The 19,102-nt window shown below is 37.6% G+C and overlaps 1 protein-coding gene across 1 annotated transcript; it reads left to right on the forward strand.

Annotated features, from left to right (window-relative positions):
* Positions 1 to 581: 581 nt before the first annotated feature.
* nfkbid (nuclear factor of kappa light polypeptide gene enhancer in B-cells inhibitor, delta) lies at positions 582 to 12,598 on the forward strand. Its single transcript, XM_015029843.1, has 12 exons — positions 582 to 723; positions 5,562 to 5,698; positions 5,796 to 5,829; positions 6,931 to 7,118; positions 7,227 to 7,408; positions 8,647 to 8,752; positions 8,862 to 9,008; positions 9,124 to 9,175; positions 9,310 to 9,464; positions 9,702 to 9,818; positions 9,956 to 10,120; positions 10,941 to 12,598. Exons 1-12 carry the CDS (start codon positions 708 to 710, stop codon positions 11,010 to 11,012), a joined length of 1,371 nt encoding a protein of 456 aa, XP_014885329.1. The 5' UTR covers positions 582 to 707; the 3' UTR covers positions 11,013 to 12,598.
* The last annotated feature ends 6,504 nt before the right edge of the window (positions 12,599 to 19,102 follow it).

The following is a 19,102-nucleotide window of genomic DNA, read 5'->3' on the forward strand; positions in this document are numbered from 1 at the left end:
CAGTAACAGTTTGTAGTGGCCTAATTAAAGGCTGTATTTACATTGAGACACTGAATAAGCAGGTCATGATCAAAAATCCCCTGACTAAAATAGAACAAGTAAGCAACCCAGACAGGGCCGAACCTCCACAACAACAATGTACAGTAACATTATTTGCCAGTTATCACCAACTCTTCATGGCAATAGCTTTCTGGTATAATTTTAGGTTTATATGAAAAATGCAGTTTTAAATCTTGCCGAACACAATACAACTACAACAAATAGCACCATGGTTCACTACACAGCTTTAGATCGACGCTGTGTAGCTTTGAAATAATTAACAATGATATGAAATAATCTTTTAGCAATAATAATACTGTAACAGTATGCTGCTTTCAACATCGGTTTTCCGTTATCCCAGACTTTCTGTATTACTGTAATCCACACAGCTGATCGCCCATCAAGACGTGAACTTCTCTGTAACTGTGCAACGTCGCATTTCTCCTCACTCTCCTCGCTTGACTGAGGATGCGGGGGCGCGCTGGGCTTCCCAGGGGGCGGGGCGTCAACGCGGTGCTTACAAGCGGCAGGGGTTGGAAGTCAACAAACCAGACTCACTTCTTCAGCCTACCTGAACGGATCTGTGTACAAATACCGGTTTCTGAAAAGACTGCTGGCCGAGTGGACGAACCGACGAGAAAGGGACACAGAGCACAACCGTTTCTGACATGCACTTTGATAAATGTGAGTATTAATCCTGTGATGGGTTGTTTACGTCTAGCGTATATGTTCACCACTATTAGGTGTTGTCGGTTTTGTCGTGGATGCTTTTTCTGGTTGATGTGCTTAACACTTGAACATTACTTTTGAGACAGATGTAATTGTACAAAAGTGTTTTGTTTTTATATTTCCCCCCCAAAATAGACATCAGTCTCATGAGGTTATCAAACTGTCTTTACCTTGTAATGTTGGCTGCCAAATTTGATATGACAACATTTACAAATGCGTCTTATTATTGTTCTTAGTCACACTTACCTCAACTCATCTAGCATTTTACACTGAAATGGCACCCAGTGTGCCATTTCAGTGCAATGACATCACTATTTGGGTGAATCCAAGAGTCCAGGCTTCATTTTGGGGAACCCCTGATGCATCTCCACCCCTGCTTGTATGTTTTCATTTCCTCTTTTAATTAATACCAAAGAGGCAAGTTGTGTGACATGACAGAGACAGCCTGCTTTGCCTAAGCTTCTGTGTTCATCAGTTTTTTCCCCCTTTTTTTTTTCTTCTTCTTTTGCCTGAGCGATCACTTTACATGTATTTTGTTGCGTGCGGCTGGCCCAAGAGCAAAAACCCACAAAATGAGGAAGCTGGTGATGCACTGCCTCTTTCTTGTCTCTGAGGATCGAGCCAAAAGAGAAAGGTCGTCGGAATCCCCAGCCCTCCCACGCTCGTGACTCACTGTCCAGGGGTTTCCACAGGGCACGATTTGAATTTAGCACAAACTGAGTGTAGCCGGCGCAGAAACTCGAGTTCAGAGTATTTAGTCTGGCACCACCGGCTATTAAAAACCATCCCCTTATTTCCTGTTTCTGTAACTGCGGAGCACTGAGCAACTTCTACATCTGACGAAACTCCTCTGAATGAACGCACGCTCTCCGGCTGTTGTGTGCCAGCGTTGTATCATCAATGAAAAGGCCAAAGGTTGCATTTTGCTGTAAAGATCAAATGAGTCAGCGTTAAGCAACTTGTAGTAACACCTCCTGAACCTGAAAACGACACCCTGCGAAATTGGATTGATCTGTTTTGACTGATGTCATTTCGGAATCAAAGTGACCTTTCATCAGGTGTTTCAGGGGCACGAAATAGGACACAAGACTCTGGTTCTTTTTTTTTTGTTGTTTTTCTTTTGACATCAGAATACGTTTGCAAGGGGAAGTGAGATAGTTATTTTTGAGAAGAGACAAAGTGAAACCAAAATAATAGCTCTTTGCATGTTTTTCTGTGTTTGCCACACTACGGCATCGCTCACGGGCTTGAAGACAATGCCTGTGCCTCGCATAAATGTAGACGCAACAGAAAACACAAGGCAGACTACATGCGTTTCTAAGTGACGCGCCTCTGACACACTAAAGGCAGGAAGATGTGGTTTGCGTAATGGAGCGGGACAGAAAGGTGTCACAGAAAATGAGTGCTGGCAATCCCATGCTGAAGGTTTTCTGATGAATCTCTCTCACTCTCTTGTCTTTCTCTCCGTTTTATTTGCACAGCTGCCCGCAAAAGATCTTTGTTCCTAATGGAGGAGGTTTTTTCTTTTTTTTTTTCTCAAGTCTGAGCTTTGTACTGTGGGTTCCACAGACAGGGTGGAAATAGGGCCCTTCGTTTTATCTTTCACGTTTAGCGGGGGAAGCTTTTGAGGAAACAAACCTGTGTGGTTTTTGTTGTCGGCTGGAAACAGCAGATTTCTATTATGCAGTGTTGTTTTCTTTTCTGTTTTCACACTTTTCCTTTACCTGTTGAGTGGAAATGAGACTCAGAAGGGGAAATGTGCACATCAAATAAAAGAGTAGATGTTTGGGTGCAGGGCAAGAGGAGAAGAAAAAAAGAAGAATCAACCCCTCCATGGAGAAACCGAGCTCAGAATCTCAGAAAAGATCATCAAAGTGTTTAAAGATTAAATAGATAATATCGTCGGTGTAAAAAGAAAACTAAAACCAAGAAGATTAAAGTAAAAACAAAACACCAAAGGGGAGTTCAATTTCAAATATTTATGTTACTTTCAATCTTTTTCTAACAATTTTTGCTTTTTAAAATGGGAGGATGTAAATCTCTCAATATTGGAAATTCACTATTTGTCTCCATCAGTAGATGCTATTTTGTTTTTGTTTTTTTTTTCATATTAAACTTAGTAGATATTATTAGTAAACTGCTTACTGCATGCAGTCGTGTTACTCAGCAGAAAACACAAAAGTCTTATGCGTGTAATCTAAATGCTTTTACATTTTATTGTTAGAACAACTGCAACACAAATCAATGGTCTCAACCTTGGACACATTTCTATCTTACATTTTTGAATTTCTGGGGAATCAAGATATTTGATATGTTATATGGATGTTGAAAGGCACTTTATATGACCTTTTGAGGCTAATGTAATTAACAGTCAGTTAACAAAAATAGCATCTTATCTCTACATTGTGTGATCAGGTTACTTGTTCTTTGGTAAAGCATACACAGAAGGCAAGCGGATCAAGTAATTAAGTCCTGCTTACAGATGAAAGCGATAAACCCAAAAGTGCTAGTAGGCAGACTCCTGTTTTTTTTACACCATTATCTGTGGGTACAGATTTAGTGTCACTGATTATAACCTCCATGGAAAAGTAGAGATGGAAAAACACCTATTTTAAAAACTCTGGTGTCTAGAACCTGCTTTTTCACTTTGCTGCTGGAAAGTGTGTGGTGTCATCAAACAAATGTCTCCTGCACTCTCTAAAGCTATCTGAAAAAAAGGGTTTTCAACAGTTAGTTGAGTTTAACAATGAAAGAGAAAAAGATTAAATAAAAAATACAAATAGGAAAAATATGTTTCCATCAAAAATGCAATAGGGCCAATGAGCTGAAAGAAGTTGAAGCAAAAATCCTTTGTGTTTCATTTTCAAAAATGGGCAAACAAAATAAAACTTTACAAGACATTTATGCAAGAAACCTGTGCGAAACATTTCAATCTAAGCAGTTATAGCTTAAACTAATTAGCTGGATGTTTAAAAGGCAAATGTAAGTCTAGAAACTTTCAGGCAGATGAAAATAAAGTAAAGAAGAACCCCTGGTTGGCCTGACAAGCATCGGCTGAAGCATTCGAAGACCAAAAATCGTAGCAGAAATTATGTGAAGAAGAAAAGTCTGAGTATAAAGTGAACCAGAGTTCATATTGTAGATAAAGTTGTGGAGCTGGACTTTAAAGGCAAAAAGAAAAAGAAAAAAGAGAAAAAAATGATAGAAATTAATCTGGTATTAAGGTGAGAAAGCTAAAGAAATCATTCAGAGACCTTTTAACATCCTCCATGTTGATAAAGGGTTTGAAGAACAGAGATACTGTTTTGTTATAGGGCTTAAAATGTGGACAGAGCAGCAAGTTAAACACTTGAATGACCTTTTTACTCTAATATCTATGAGGTATTTAGTTGTTGCTTCATTAACTTGTTCATTTATTTATTAATTAATTTACATTTGCTTATTTCTATCATTTCCCTAATGGATTAAATGAATGCATAAAATAAAAATGGAAGGAAGGCCTTTTCTTGTTTAAAGGGCTTATAATTCAAATTACCTTTACATCGTTATATGAAAGTCACATTTTGTAGAAAAAAAAGTGAATTTTTCTATGTTTTTATGTACAACTTGTTGAAGTAAGATGTGGCAGAAGGGAGAATATGTTTACAAAAAGTATTGAATGTAGGAGCTACACTGAGCTCTAGATGATGTCCTTATCATCTTCTTTGTGCTGGAAGAAGCGGCATTTGATCAAAAATGTAATGAAATATAAACTGCGATAGTATAAAAGCAGAGAGAAATATTAAAAAGCTCGAGTACCTGGCGAAGTGATATTACACGTTGACTATCGCTTCTGTTTGAAGGTAAAGGGAAGTAGTTAGCCTTCAAAGACTGCAAGGTGTTTCAGTGGTTTGGAAACCAGCTGCATTCCTTTTCATTGGAACTTTGCATAAAACAAAGTTCACAGTTTTATATTCAGATTAAAATGTTCATATTTGATTGAACATATTTGAATAGTGGAAGTAGCAAAAAGACTGGATAAGTGCTTACACGACACAAAACATAAAGACGAAGTCTCTAAAGATGAATAATCTACATAGTGGGAATGTTTTTAATAATCACATGCAAAATGAATCCTATGATTCATCTTAATGGTAGATGAGTAACGTTTTAATGCAGAGCGATTCACAACATGATTCTGCTTCTCACAGTTTCCTAACAGTTTGCCTGATGGCAGCAGTTTACATTTTTTCAAGTGAAAGGTATGGGAAGTCGTTCTGAGGCCTTTTCCCCTCCGGCAGCTTTGAAACACGCCCTTTACAGACGGAGGATCACATGACCCATCTAGCTCCCCTCACTATCCACTGCAGGGCCCTCTTTGTCAGCCACTCTGCAGCTGCTGTGAGATGCAGTACTTCTCTGAAACACTCTTCTGTCTAATGTTGTGAGGATGTGATGAAGGGAGTTACAGGTTGCAGTTTAATTTCAACATCTGCTGCTGCCTCTCAGTTTGGTAGTTGTTTGTGTGACAGGGAGAAATTTGCATATAGGGACGAAATATTCACCGTCCGATGAGATCGTGCCGATAGGATCCTCGGTAAACACCAAATACTTTTTTTTAGAATTAAATCCTCTCATGTTTTGGATAGTTTGATGTTTTTTTTTGTTTTGTTTTTTTCCAGTTTGTCACATGCATCTTTTTTTCTGAGCTTGTCTTAATAGAAACCAATTACTAACTTGGTATTAAACTTATCAAATCAGATCAGGAAAAAAAAAAAAAAGTAATTGTATCTGGTTTTATTCTTCTTTTTCAGCACCAAAAGAGAAGGCGTGTTGCACCCAGCCCACAGTGAAGAAACTTTTGGAGCAGAAGAGAAGACGCGAGACGTCAGCCGTGCTTCCCCCCTGCTCTGCTGCCAGTACAAGTCCGATTCCTCCGACTACTATTGCAGTAAGCCGACATGCTGACTCAGTCAGCGTCTCACCTAATACTTTGTCGCTTGTGTTTGCTCAGTGATCACAAACTGTGTTTCTGTTGCACCTGTTAGGATCTGACTTCACCAGAAACGTTCGCATTTACAGGTAAGGGTGAAACATGCAACGCCAAAAGGGCACATGATTTATACGCTGATGTGAAATAATCTTCAAATAAACTGAAATAAAAATATCAAAGCTTTTCTCATATGTTATGTGAAATAGGTTCTGTATAGTTCAAAAGGGAAACAAAGAAATCAGTTATAGGAAAAAATATAAACGCTGCCACAATCTGGGTGCATAATTATGAAGATATCTGAAGTAATACTTAGTTAAAGGATTATCATGATTATATATCAGCATATAGCATTTGTGTTTGCCTGCCAAGTTGGTACAAACACTTTCTTCCAAAAGGTTTTTGGACAGTTTAGCCACACCTGGATGTTATTTATTTATTTTTTTTTGTAAGAAAAACTTTTATCTTGCAGTCCTTCTTCTTAGTTGAGATATAAGGAGATTAGAGGAGACTCCTGTCACATATAAACCTCAGTTAGCACTTGCTGAACATCTTTCCACCTCCTTGATTGTTACTGTTGTCATATTTCCAGCTACCTTGACTATTGTGTCCCGTCTTTTAATCAGTTTCAGACACTTGGCGCTTTCAAAGTATAGTATTGTGACTGGTTTCATGATTGTTTTTTTTTGTGCTGTTCACCAGACTGACCACTTCTTACACAGATATTCTTTTGATCATTTGTAAGCTCTCTTCAGATTTCAAAATGTCAGGAAAATCCTGCTAGGTCGGCTGAATGTGAATAAAGGTTAAAATTCAGTAGAATTGACAACCTCGAGAAGATGGGTTGCTGAAAGTCAATCAAAAGGTGCTTTAACAAAGGTTTAGTTCAAGTTTAACAAAGGTTTAGTTAAAGTTTTTTTTTTTTTTTTCCTATGACAAATTTCTTTGTTGGTTGTTTTTTTTTAAGAATATATTGCAAGTTAAAGATAAGAACAGCTTGGGGGCGGGCGGGGATTTATTTTTAACACTTTTTTTAACACTTACAGATATTTTGCACATTTTGTAGCCGCTGCATTCAGAGTTGGTTCTTCCTGAATGTCGCTCTGGCTGAACGCTTCCTTTATTTGGGAATTTTAAGAAAAAGGCAGAATGAAAAGTCATAACAAGGTGTTAACTGGTGTTTTCCATTCTAGGTGGAGCAATAAGCTACTCTGACATGGCAGTGAGCTATCATCCTTGGGCCCCACCCCATGAATCCACTCACAGCTACTTCAGCAGTGACCCAGGACCCAGCTATGATTCATCCTACCTCCAGATGCAACCGGAATACAGCACACAGCAGCCAGTCTCAATTTTTGGAGACTCAATATCGACGCCATATGTAAGAGAGATATTCTCAGTGTGGGGCATCTTTGACTAGCGAGCGTTTCTGAGTCCATAAACCTGCTTAGAGGTCAGTAGCGGCTTACACTTTGACCTTGGTTTTCAGGACTGCTCCATGGTGGTTCCAGAACCCAGCGTGGCTCCATCTTGGTCCCATCTGGGTCTGAGCGATAACACGCAGCATATTTATAGCTCTTCAATGGATTCTTTAAAGCTGGATGAAGCCAGGATGCTGCTCAGTGGGATGGACTACAGCAGAGCCACCTGTCAGGATGAAGACGGTGACACGTGAGTTATCATAATTAAACTTTATTAACTACGTAGGAAAGCCAGTGTCTCTTTTTACGAGGGTGACCTGGCTAAGAGGCCAGCCCCTTTTAGTAAGCGCCTATTTGCATCATGCTAAGAATAGGTTGTAGCTGGTGAGTCAAACAGCATACAGAACTATTCCTATGAAATATAATACACCCCCAATATTGTTTTGTTGATTATAAAGGATTATAAAGAGTGAGACTTTGTTGCAATTATTTAAAAACATTTTTGATACTTATAATAACTTTTGTAAGGGATTTATGCATTTTTTTCTTCAGAATTTGGATGCAATTTTTTATTTATTTTTTTTTCTGAGCCTGAAATATTGATCTGTCAGGGTTAGGCGGTTCAACAAACAAAAACTAAAAAAAACTAAATAAAAAAAATAGATAAAACAGTGACAATCTCTACATCTCAAAGAAATTTTCCTCAAAGCAAATTTGAAAGATTGTGACACACTCAGTGTTTTTCCTTTGACATCATGCAGTTGTATACTTTTCTAATATCTTTTTATAGGCTGATTTTTATTGCACATAGCTTTGTGATTTTATGTGTGTGAGAATCACTTCATACATAAACTTTGCTTACTAACTTACTATATGTGAATTTATAATGAGATTAGAAAGAGTCAAAAAGTCCAGAGACAACACAGTGGTGGTGTTAATCAAATGTTTTATTTTTCATGCTATTCTTTGTATACCTAATTGATATCTCAATGGTCATTTTGGTATACTTTAAACAAAGAATGCGCACCTACCTAAAGTCTTGTTTGTATTGAAAATGAAAGGTTGTTTAAAAGAAAGGGGAGGCTCGGAGATTGGAGCTAAAACAGACTTACAGACCGAAAAAAAATGGAGAAACAAAGAGTTGCATAAGTGCAATACACAACGTGAGTTTGGCTGACGAATAAGATTGAGGAAGCTCTGCCCCGTCCGTCGTGACTGAACTGTTGATTCGGAGATGATTGTAAACAAATTACTTACTACCGTCGAGTTTTGTTTTTGGTAGTGAGCTGAAAGTGAAAATCAAATTTGGAACATGGTAATTTTTTTGAATGATTAAAAAGAAAGTCTGAGTCATTGTTTTATGCTAGAGTCAGATAAGACAGGGGGGGGGGGAACAAAAAAAAAAACATCTTCAGCTTAGAAAAGCAATAAGATGGTATAGCTGTTACACATTTACAAAGTAACTCATCATTTGTTTTTCTTGAACAGTATCCTGCACATCTACACAGCCAAAGGACTCCGGGAGTACGCCATCGCTGCTGCAGAGAGGCTGAGGGATGTGGGGAGGCTTGATGCCAAGGAACACAAGGGAAAGGTATGAAGTAAAACGTGAATGCAAATGCGCTGAGCAAAGCACAAATGATTTCTCTTGGCTTTGCTTAAAAATATATAATTGAATGCATGCTACATGTGTTTTTTTGCAGACTGCCTTACTGGTGGCAGTGACAGCCAACCAGCCAGAGATTGTCCAGGATCTCCTGTTGTTAGGAGCCGACATAAATGCCTGCGACTTTAAAGGTCAAACTGCTCTTCATTTGGCTGCTCACTATGGATTCCCAGCAGTTCTCCAGGTAAAGAAACAACAACACTGGTTTAGTTTTTTTTTAAATCGCATCCAAAAAAAAGTTACAAAAGAGATTTTTTTTTTTTTAACAATCCTCACCAGTGATTTCTATTTTTCTGCAGGCAATTCTGTCAGGTAGACCAAATGTCAACCTGGAAGCTCGCAACTTTGAAGGTATTTTAACGTCTTACTTTTTGTTTTGTTTTTTATGGAAATGAGCAAACATCGTTGTTTCATAACCCATAATCAATGACGTGATGTCTTTAGCTTGTATTTTGAAAGCCATATGTCTTTTTTTTTTGCGTTAGGTATGACGCCTCTGCACTGTGCAGCCATTTCTCACAGTGTCACCATGAAAGCTTCTGCAGCCGCACCGGCAGACATTAGTCTGCAAGCCAAAGCCGAGGAGAAGCTCTCATGCGTACGGATGCTTTTCCATGCAGGGGCCTCCCTTCTCAGCCAGGTACTTTAGCTCAGCGTAGCCACAGTTTTTTACAGTACTTATGTCGAACCATGAACTCTGAGTGAGAACGTACGAGGGGAAGTGCCAAGTGTCATTTAACCAACATGATGACATAGTTTGGCCAGCCTCCCTCTGTACTCTCTCTTTTGTTTTGTCTCTCTGCTTTGACTTTTAAATGCCGTTGTTGAAGTGGCGGTTTCATAATTCTTCCCCTCACTTCCCGTTATCGAATTCCAGGAAATCAAAAGCAACAAGACGGTGCTTCACTTGGCTGTGAAGGAGGGGAACATTAAGCTGGTGGACTACCTGCTGGGGAGTCGCCTCCAAAACATGAAAGACTTTGTTAACATGAAAGTGAGTCCCACACTGACCCGAAAGTCAGAACTGTATTCTCGGCGTGATTCCGCCCACGGGTTCACTTGTACGTCGTTACATGAAAATTGCGCTGACTGAACTTTTCAAGACGTAACATCTTGACACGCTTGCGACAGGCCCACGGTCACACGGCTTTGCACATGGCGGCGGGTCTTCATGGCAACCAGAACCAGGAGAAGATCCTGCAGCTGCTGCTGGACCGAGGAGCCGATCCCAGCATCCGCAACCTGGAGAACGACCAGCCAGCTCACCTGCTGCAGAGTGGCCCGCAAGGAGAACGGGTAAGCTGCCAGTCATTTCTCACTGTTAGCGCCAGTAGATGTCTTGCCAACAGCTGATAACTGTCTTGGTGTCTTTATTTGGTATAAATCCAAATTAGTTTGTTGTGGAGGCTGAATTCTTGTAAAAAAAAAAAGAATGGAATGAGGTTTAAGTTAACATTATTTTATTACCTTTCACATTGTTTGACTTTTCAGCTACTGTTTGTATTCAAAGTAATAAAAAGGTCAAAGGCTGATAAAATAATTCATTCGCATTAGATGTGGAGACATTTTTAAGACTGGAGCTGCTTTACGATGGCAGAGGTTTACTTACTTGGACGTTAACTTAAACCTCTGACTTTATGCTAAGTGAATATTCCAAGCTGCACAGTGGAAGGTTCTGGGTTTGATTCCCGGCCCTGGTCTTTCTGCATGGAGTTTGCATGTTCTCCCTGTACATGCACGCGTTCTCTCCGGGTACTCCGGCTTCCTCCCACAATCCAAAAACATGACTGCCAGGTTAATTGGCCTCTCCAAATTGTCCCTAGGTGTGTGTGTGCATGGTTGTCTGTCTCTGTGTTGCCCTGCGACAGACTGGCGACCTGTCCAGAGTGAACTTGCCTCTCGCCCAGAACGTTAGCTGGAGATAGGCACCAGCAACCCTCCCGACCCCACTAAGGGACAAGGGTGTAAAGAAAATGGATGGATGGATGAATATTCCAAGAGAGTTATCAGCTGCGGTTAAAGAAGAGCCTCATGTAGAATGATCCTTTTAAAACGCTGATGCTTTTTTTGTTGTAAGGTAAACTAATCTCACCGAGTTATCCTTTCTGTTTCACAGCTCAAATTCATGTTGAAAAGACGAAGCAGTTCTCGTTCTGGCAGGACCAGGAACAACTTAGACCACTTGTAATCCCGATTTGCTGGGATGAAACGTCTTCAAGGTGACTCCTCTGTTGAGAAGGGGAGAAGCTTTTCAGTTTAATTTGGGAGTCTTTGACCTAAATGTTGATTAAAAAAAAAAAAAAAGTTTGATTACTTTAGACTTTTTCAGATAAATTATGCCTATGACTTACGGCCCGTAAAGTAGAATATATATTTTTTAAAAATATTGGATTTCATTATCAGTCTATTAGGTAAACATTTTGACAAATTCCCAAAATCTAAAAACAACAAAAAAAAGAAAACCGAGAAATTTGGGTTATTACCAAAATGATGTGACGCAATATTAGATAACAAAAACCTAAGGTAACGAGTTACGTATTTTGCTTCTCTGAAGCTTGGAGTACCGATTTCTTTTACAGGTTTATCTCCCAATTGAAAGTTGATTTCTGTGAAATCGTGAGTAAAAGCTCTGGGACCATGTCCCTGAAACCTCTATGACTTCTCTGGTTAAAACCCCTCACTGATACGATATCATAATGATACTCAGGGCGGCGGGTTTTGAGATCGATCAGCACGTGTCTTCTTCTGTTAAGAACGATTGATTTTCAAGCAAGAACCTATTCGATGGTTTGTTTTTTTCTGTATGGATCATACATGTGTCGTGCGTGACACTGGATGCAATTTTTATTTTTTTTTCATTGTGGAAAAAGAAACTTTACTGTGTAAAACTTAAGAAAGTATGACAAAGAATGTTTTTTTTTTCTTTTTTTTCCTCAAGCAGACATCAGACGAGTCAGCGCGATGACAAACTGTCTGATTCACTGTACATTTTACTTATGAGTCACAAGTAAAAGTACAATAACACTGTTTCCATAAGATTGTTTTTATGGTTGAGGGCAGGCTTTCAACAGTCCCATTTACATTTAGCGCGACAGAGATGAGCAGGGTGGAAAATACACCATCCCACTGTAAGAGCTGTGTCAGGCAGTAATTTACACTTGTAGTGAAAGAGTATTTATTCTCTTCATACCCACCTACCTGTAGTGATATGATGATGAAACCTTGCAACATCATTTGAGTCTGTCACTCGTGTGTCATCTTTGACATTTCTTTATAGCACAAAGAAAACGATTAATCTTGCTGCATGATTAACCCAGTTTCAAGCAGCTCCTGACTAAGATTACTGTAAAACAACTTCAGTGACTTATGAGGTAATATGAGCTTCAACAATTGACAATATTCATTTTAAAATCCGCCTTATTAAGTCTGAAGAAAAATCCGGTTCGTTTGAATTTTTTTTTTTTTTTTACGGCCTTATAATCTGACTTTTAAATTTTTTTTTTTGAGCTGTTTTAACATCTAAGGCATTACAGAATGACTATGATTGTTACGCTTTGTGTTTCTATTTATTGTATTGTTAAGCTATTTTCTCTATTTTCTCTCATGAAATGATCGTGGAAGACAGAACAAACAAGCACGTCAGAAAATCTTTTGTCGCTCTTGACCAACACGTGCAGTACGCACAGTGATGCAAACTGGACAAATGTATGATTTGTAATCATGCTGCCAATTTTATTGCTCGACACAAATAAAATATATTTAAGACAAATCTCATTTGCTTCATGTGTTCTGTTAAGGGGACTCTTGTGGATGGGATCGTTTTCACGAGGAGAATTTTGCCTAAAGTAACCATAAGTACAGGGCTCAGATTAAGATGAGTCGGATGACCCGGTTTATTGACCGTCCGGATGTTGGAGGCATTCCATATTTTCGCCAAAAAGACATTACAAGAAAACGATGCGTTTGTCAGCAGGGGTCCTGTGACGGTACTCTTCCTTTGTGTGCTACATTTTCTATACAGCTGGAGGAGGAACTGCAACAGAGAAAGAAATATGAGACGGCATGACAGTGAAGGAGCTCTTACTGTTGCACAAAGTGGCTGTAAGCGGTCCGGCTCAGTCAAAGTAACTCACCTTCTGTTTTTGGTATCTGGGTACCAGAGGTGCTGGAGCTGTTTTAAGAGACACACAGGAAAATAAGCACTTAATTATACATCAGATGTATTTTATTTCATTTAACCCTTTCACGCATAGAGGTCACTACAATAGATAGTGGTTTTAAAAGAAAAAAAGAAACACATTTGGGTGTGGGGAAATGGTTGGACTCTATATGCTGCCACCTATTGGTCAATTAGTGCAATTTCAATCTGAGAGAAACTTGCTTTGCTACACCAAAAGTATGACACCTTTTACTTTGTAACACTTTATCAATATGAAAAGTATTGATAACTATTATGAGTGGGGGGTTTAAAAAAATTGTTAAATGTGTTAACTTTAAATTTTATGTTTTTTAGAAAATGTCATCTAATATTTTTCCCATAAAAGAGGACATCATGTCTCGCTGCCTGTTTGTACCGTGTTTGTATTGCACTTGGAAATATTTGCACAATAAAGGCATATTCTGTGTATTGGATCCTGCATCTTCAATATTTTTTGAAGATGAATTTAATGTTTGCAACGCTTCATGTGCAATATCTGAGTGCGTGGACACATTGACTCACACGTGTGGGTGGAAATGTGGGCGCTTGCCTGTGCGGTTGCTTCTCAGCATGTACAATCATGTGTTTGTTGCTTTTCTGTTTGTTGCTTCAACATTAGCCCACCAAAGACTATAGATCTAATTTAGCTTTATGCACAATCTGGCATGTCAATGATGAAAAGCAATATTTCAAATAATGAATCAGCAATGTTTTTTTTTTTAGTCCAGATAACAAGGTTTTTTTGTTCTTTGAGAAATATTTGTCAAGGTCTGAAGTTGAGTTTCTTTTCATCACGCAGACCAGTAATAGAAAATGGTAAAATGTGATATTTTGGTATATTAGTTCAAAAGTAATAGTTTTACTTTCCTCCCACAGACCTAAAACATGACTGCTATTGATCTCTCGACGTTTTCCTTAAACATGAATGTGTGCATGGTTGTTTGTCCTGTGTATCTCTGTTTTGCCCCCTGACTAGTACCCTGCCTCCCACCCAATGGCTGCTGGAGATAGGTTAGAGATAAGTTGGGGCTTGTGAAAACAGACATAGTCAATGAATAGATAAACGGATGTATAGTTTTCATTCGGTGTGCAATATTCATAATTTTACTTTTTTTTTTTTAAAGAAACATATTGTTCCTGTCAGTGAAAAGGTCTGAACAGCATGTTTTCTGAACAACAAAAGGTCTGAAACAACAAGTCAACTGCAATCACAGAGAAATGAAAAGTCCAGTGAGGTTATCATAACATGCATGGAAGGGTTAAATTATTAACTGTAAAACACACTTGTACACTGTGAAAACTGTGGCAACAACTTTGTCTTGAATTTGTCAAAATCTGCACATTTTGAGAATTAGATCTAAAACTAGTTGGAGCCACAGGGTTCTGATTTGTGGTGCTTAAAAGTTTGTAAATGCTTTAGAGATTTTATTTTATAGTTATTTGATTTGAAAAATTAGGTTTCACTTGGTTACTAGAAACAGACTCAGTCTCAAAAACATGTATTTAAAAAAATGACTAATGACTTTCACCTTGTAAGAATTATAAGTACAGATCTGTAAGTTTCACAACTTTAAGAGTTTTTCCTTTTTGCATAGCTGCCTTGTTCTTATTCAGAAAAAAAATAAAAATAAAAAAAATAAATGTAAAGGTTTTTATTAATTGTGACCAGGATAATGTTATTGAATAAACACAAAAGAAACAAATATCAAGATGATGTTGAGTTACTACGGAAGTAAATTGTTGCCAACCAGGAAACAAAAGGAAAAATAGAGCTAACTTATGTAATGTAAAGTTATGTTTTTCTAACAATAAACTCGTATGGTATCAGATTACAAAAATATACATACTGTATTTATCAAGTTTTAACTAAAAAGAGATCAAATTTTTACAATGCAAATATTGTATTGTTTTAACATGATGATTATTGTACAGACATGGACATTAAATTGTATGAACAGTAAAGTTTTACATTACAACTTTACACCTTTTAGAACTTCATAGACATTATAACTTGACGTAGCTCTGATTTCCTTACACCCGGGTGACAGCTTTAGTCTTCAGTAGTTTCCGTTTCTCCGGTTTTTGTTTCTTTACAACATTTCTGTCAGAAACCTGACTTTCCTAGACATTATCTCATTTCTGTTTTGTTTTTTTTGCACCTCACAAACTCAAGTCTGGTTATTCTTTCCTAGGAGTTTACCGGTTTAATTCAGGACTTATTGTTTATTGAGGGGGAACAGTCCCAGTGAAGTGAAACATGCCTAAGTAAGTGACTTTTTCAACCATGTTTCATGGCTGGAATTTTTGTGCTGAAATGCGTTATTCGTTTCTTCATAAAAAGTCACTTCTCGTTTCATCAAACTACAACATGTTTAGTTATAAAGTTACTGTATGTTACGGTCTTTTTTTTTGACATTGATCGTGTGCGGTGATCTCATAGTGATGTTTGTTGGTTGGTAAGTTCTGAGAAGGACAACTATAGTCCTACTGTGAAGTCCCAAAGCTGTCATCCAAAGGAATTAATTTGACCTTCAGCTTAATTACCACAGGGTATTAACACAAGCAGTTACTGTAAAACGAAACATATACAAAAGAAAAAAAATAAAATGTAACAATATAATATAATATAATATAATGTCACTTTCTTAAAAAGTAAGTGATTTTTTAAAAAAAAATAATCTTTTGGTGAAAAGAGGTAGTGATTTTTTTAAAATTCTTTTTAAATGAAAAAAAACAGCAGTATTTTATTCATATATACATATATACATATATATATATATATATATATATATATATATATATATATATATATATATATATATATATATATATATATATATAAGGGTTTCAAGCCTTTATATATATATATATAAAATTATTTCATACTACACCTGTTTGTCTCCTGTAAAACCTGTTCTTATTATATTTCTGTAAATGTGATTATTCTGCATCTTTGGCTTATAAAAACAGAAACCTTAAGAGTTTTCAAACTTTTAAGCACCATGACCGTAGACCAAAATGCCAAGTCCTCGTCCTCCTGAAACAGCAGCTCTCGCCTTTATTCCTCTCTTGCCATTCAAGCGACATGCGATCAGCTGAGAGTAGATTTCCCACATTCACTACCAACACACAAGGAGTGTCTGCTTGAATGCATACATTTAAACAAATGCCTTTCGGGCCAAGCACTGAGATGGAAGGGTTAAGAAAGCAGTAAAAATGTGTGTTTTCTTTTCCCTCTAATGGTTGTTTTATGAACTCACTGATGTGATGGAAGTGAATTTTTGGTTGAAGAAGGAGAAAGCTCTTATGTTCAAGTGGCATCCAGGAAGGGAGAGGGCAAAATTGGAAAAAAAAAAAAAAAAAAAAAAAAAATCTTTTTAAGTTGTATCAAGAACAGATTTTTTTATTTTTTTCCCACCGCATATATTCTGTAGTCAATTCAACATCATTCATACATACAACATGCACGGGCAGATCATTCGCTAAATCTGACTTAATTCTTACTTGGATGAGGATTTAAAGCATTTTGTGAATTTTTTGCCTGTTTGAGGAATGATAGATAAGTTACAGAAGTTTGATCTTTTGTATAGTTACTAAAGTCTCAGTATTATTGGCATATTTGAAAACATAAAATCAAATCTAAACTTACTCAGGGCTATTAAAATGCCAGAGACAAACATAATGACAGCAAGGATGACGCCTGTAGTCCTCAGTGTCTCATAATCTGCAGGGGATAAAATGACAAGTGACTTAAACAAGTAAAGCTATTAATGTTAAAAAAATAAAATAAAATACGATGCAAAGGATTGGATGAAGATCATTTACCAAAAGCATTTAGGTCCAGTATATCACATGGATCATCTTCGATCTAAACCGTCCGATTGTAGCTCTGGATGTAGGTTTATGATGATTGCCTTGCTAGAAAGTGAATCTTTACCCAATTCCCAAATCATTTTTAGAAGCTAAACTGTTTTCTTCAAGAACTGCCTCTAACACAGAAACCAAAAAAAAAAAAAAAAAAAATCTGTTTTGTTGTCATTTGAGCACATCATGTTCTTGTAGGTCTTTCCTGGTCTGTGTTAATGCTCTTTTTGCCTGCTGCTTTTACCCAGATGACCATATCTTAGTAGGTTTGTACATTGAGATTGTATAAAAGCTGGGCTATTTTTTTTTTTTTTCTAACTGCTGCATGTCTTCCCGCCTGGTGTGTTCCTGGGTCCTCATGGTTGCTTTTTGTTCACTGATTTTCTATGACAAACCTCCAGTCTTGCTTAGGGGTTTCACACTTCAATTATACCTTCCCTTCTCTTGGTCTATTATGTAAAATACATGAAGTTTGTGGCTATAATGTGACAAAATGTAAAAAAAAAAAAAAAAGGAGTGGTGTGCATATTTTTGCAAGGTGGTGCTGCAACTGGATGAAATCTTACCATAATGAAAGTCACTTTGGTCTGGAAACACTGATTCTGTAAAAGAAAGACTCTCGTCATTTACAGATCCACAACCGCTAATTTCGGCAGAGCAGTTTAAGGTTGTGTTGAAACTGAGCGAGGTCTTCTGTTCCTATGTCTGCAGACTTGGCTTCAACACACTTTGGGAGTTTTTTTTTTTTTTTTTTTTCTTGCCCTACACAGAACGGCACTCAATGCAGCATCTTCGCTCAGCAGAAAAAAAAAAAGGGTTACAAGCCAGCAGCAGCAGCAGCAGCAGCAGAGACAAGAATATGGGAAAGGAGGGTGTGAGAGCTTCAACAGAAGCAAGCAGTTATGTAATTTTCAACAATTACTAATTATTTCTTTTGCTGCCAGAATTCATTAAACGCAAAAGTGTTAGAGCCTGGAGATGCTGCCAATAATACGGTTTTATTGAGCTCTCAGTCCCAAGTGTAACACCACAGCTTTCCCCACTGCTGTGAAACTGTTCTGATTTAGCAGAAGTGCTAAAAACTGACCTTCTCAGTTTGGTAGTTTACTCAGGAACTTCCCTCATCGTGACACTGATCCATGCATCATTACTTTAACAAGATTCCATTGCTTCAGTAACAATCAAACATAAAGACAGGGATCAAACAAACTAAAATTACATTTTTTTTTTCTCCTTTAGATCCAAAAATAACTTTACGAGCACTAAATGGTCACAGACAGAAGTAAAGAGAACAAACCCGCGGTGGCCATGGCTGCGATGCAAAAGATGCCGAAGAGCTCTGGCTCCTTCTGGAAATTTAGCAAGTTGCTGGGTTGCAGTTACAGCCTGGATAGGGATGGAGGAACTGGGCAGTGCAGCAGGCAGAACATCTTACTGCGACTGCATTGTACAAGCTCAGCAGGCGTCCCTCTGGTGGTGATCATGAAAAACTGCATCCATTCTTCGCATCTACTGGTGCAATCGAGGGGCAATCCCAATAGTGATGAAGCACACAGGCTGCAGATTAAAGGAGACGGTGGCCCAGCCCGGAAAAAAATAAATAAAAAAATGGATATAACAAAGAGACAATATCCAACTACTATGGAGCGTAAAGTCTTATTTTGTGAGCATTTTTTTTTAATTCATGGGAAAAATTTTTGAATAAATGGCATATTTTGTTTTGAGAAAATCTGAATAATTGCATCTACTTTCCAGCTATTAATGTCCAGAGAGATGAGTTTGCATGCAGTGAATGCAGCCCATCCCATGTTCTCTGTTGCAGTGTTGGGGGAATACACCCTTATGCAGTGTTTCCTCTTACAGCAGCTCTACCAGCACACTAGAGTGTAAAGCTGCCATTTAGCAGCTTGAAGACCAAAGAAGGGTGCAATGTAGTTCTTAAAGAAAATCTTTTTGAATGCTGCATAATGCAGTGAGTCCTCCCACACTGCTGATAGTTACAACTGCATGTGTAACTGAATGGTGTGCAGCGTCAGCAGAAACATGAGCGCAGCACACCAGATGGCCACACTCGCAGTTCTACAACCATATATATATATATATATATATATATATATATATATATATATATATATATATATATATATATATATATATATATATATAAAGAAATATATATAAAAAAATTTTTTTTTTTTTTATATATTTTTTTTTTT

This window comes from Poecilia latipinna, unplaced genomic scaffold, assembly GCF_001443285.1.
Source record: "Poecilia latipinna isolate Pla-1442-1.1 unplaced genomic scaffold, P_latipinna-1.0 Scaffold165, whole genome shotgun sequence".
Taxonomy (NCBI): domain Eukaryota; kingdom Metazoa; phylum Chordata; class Actinopteri; order Cyprinodontiformes; family Poeciliidae; genus Poecilia; species Poecilia latipinna.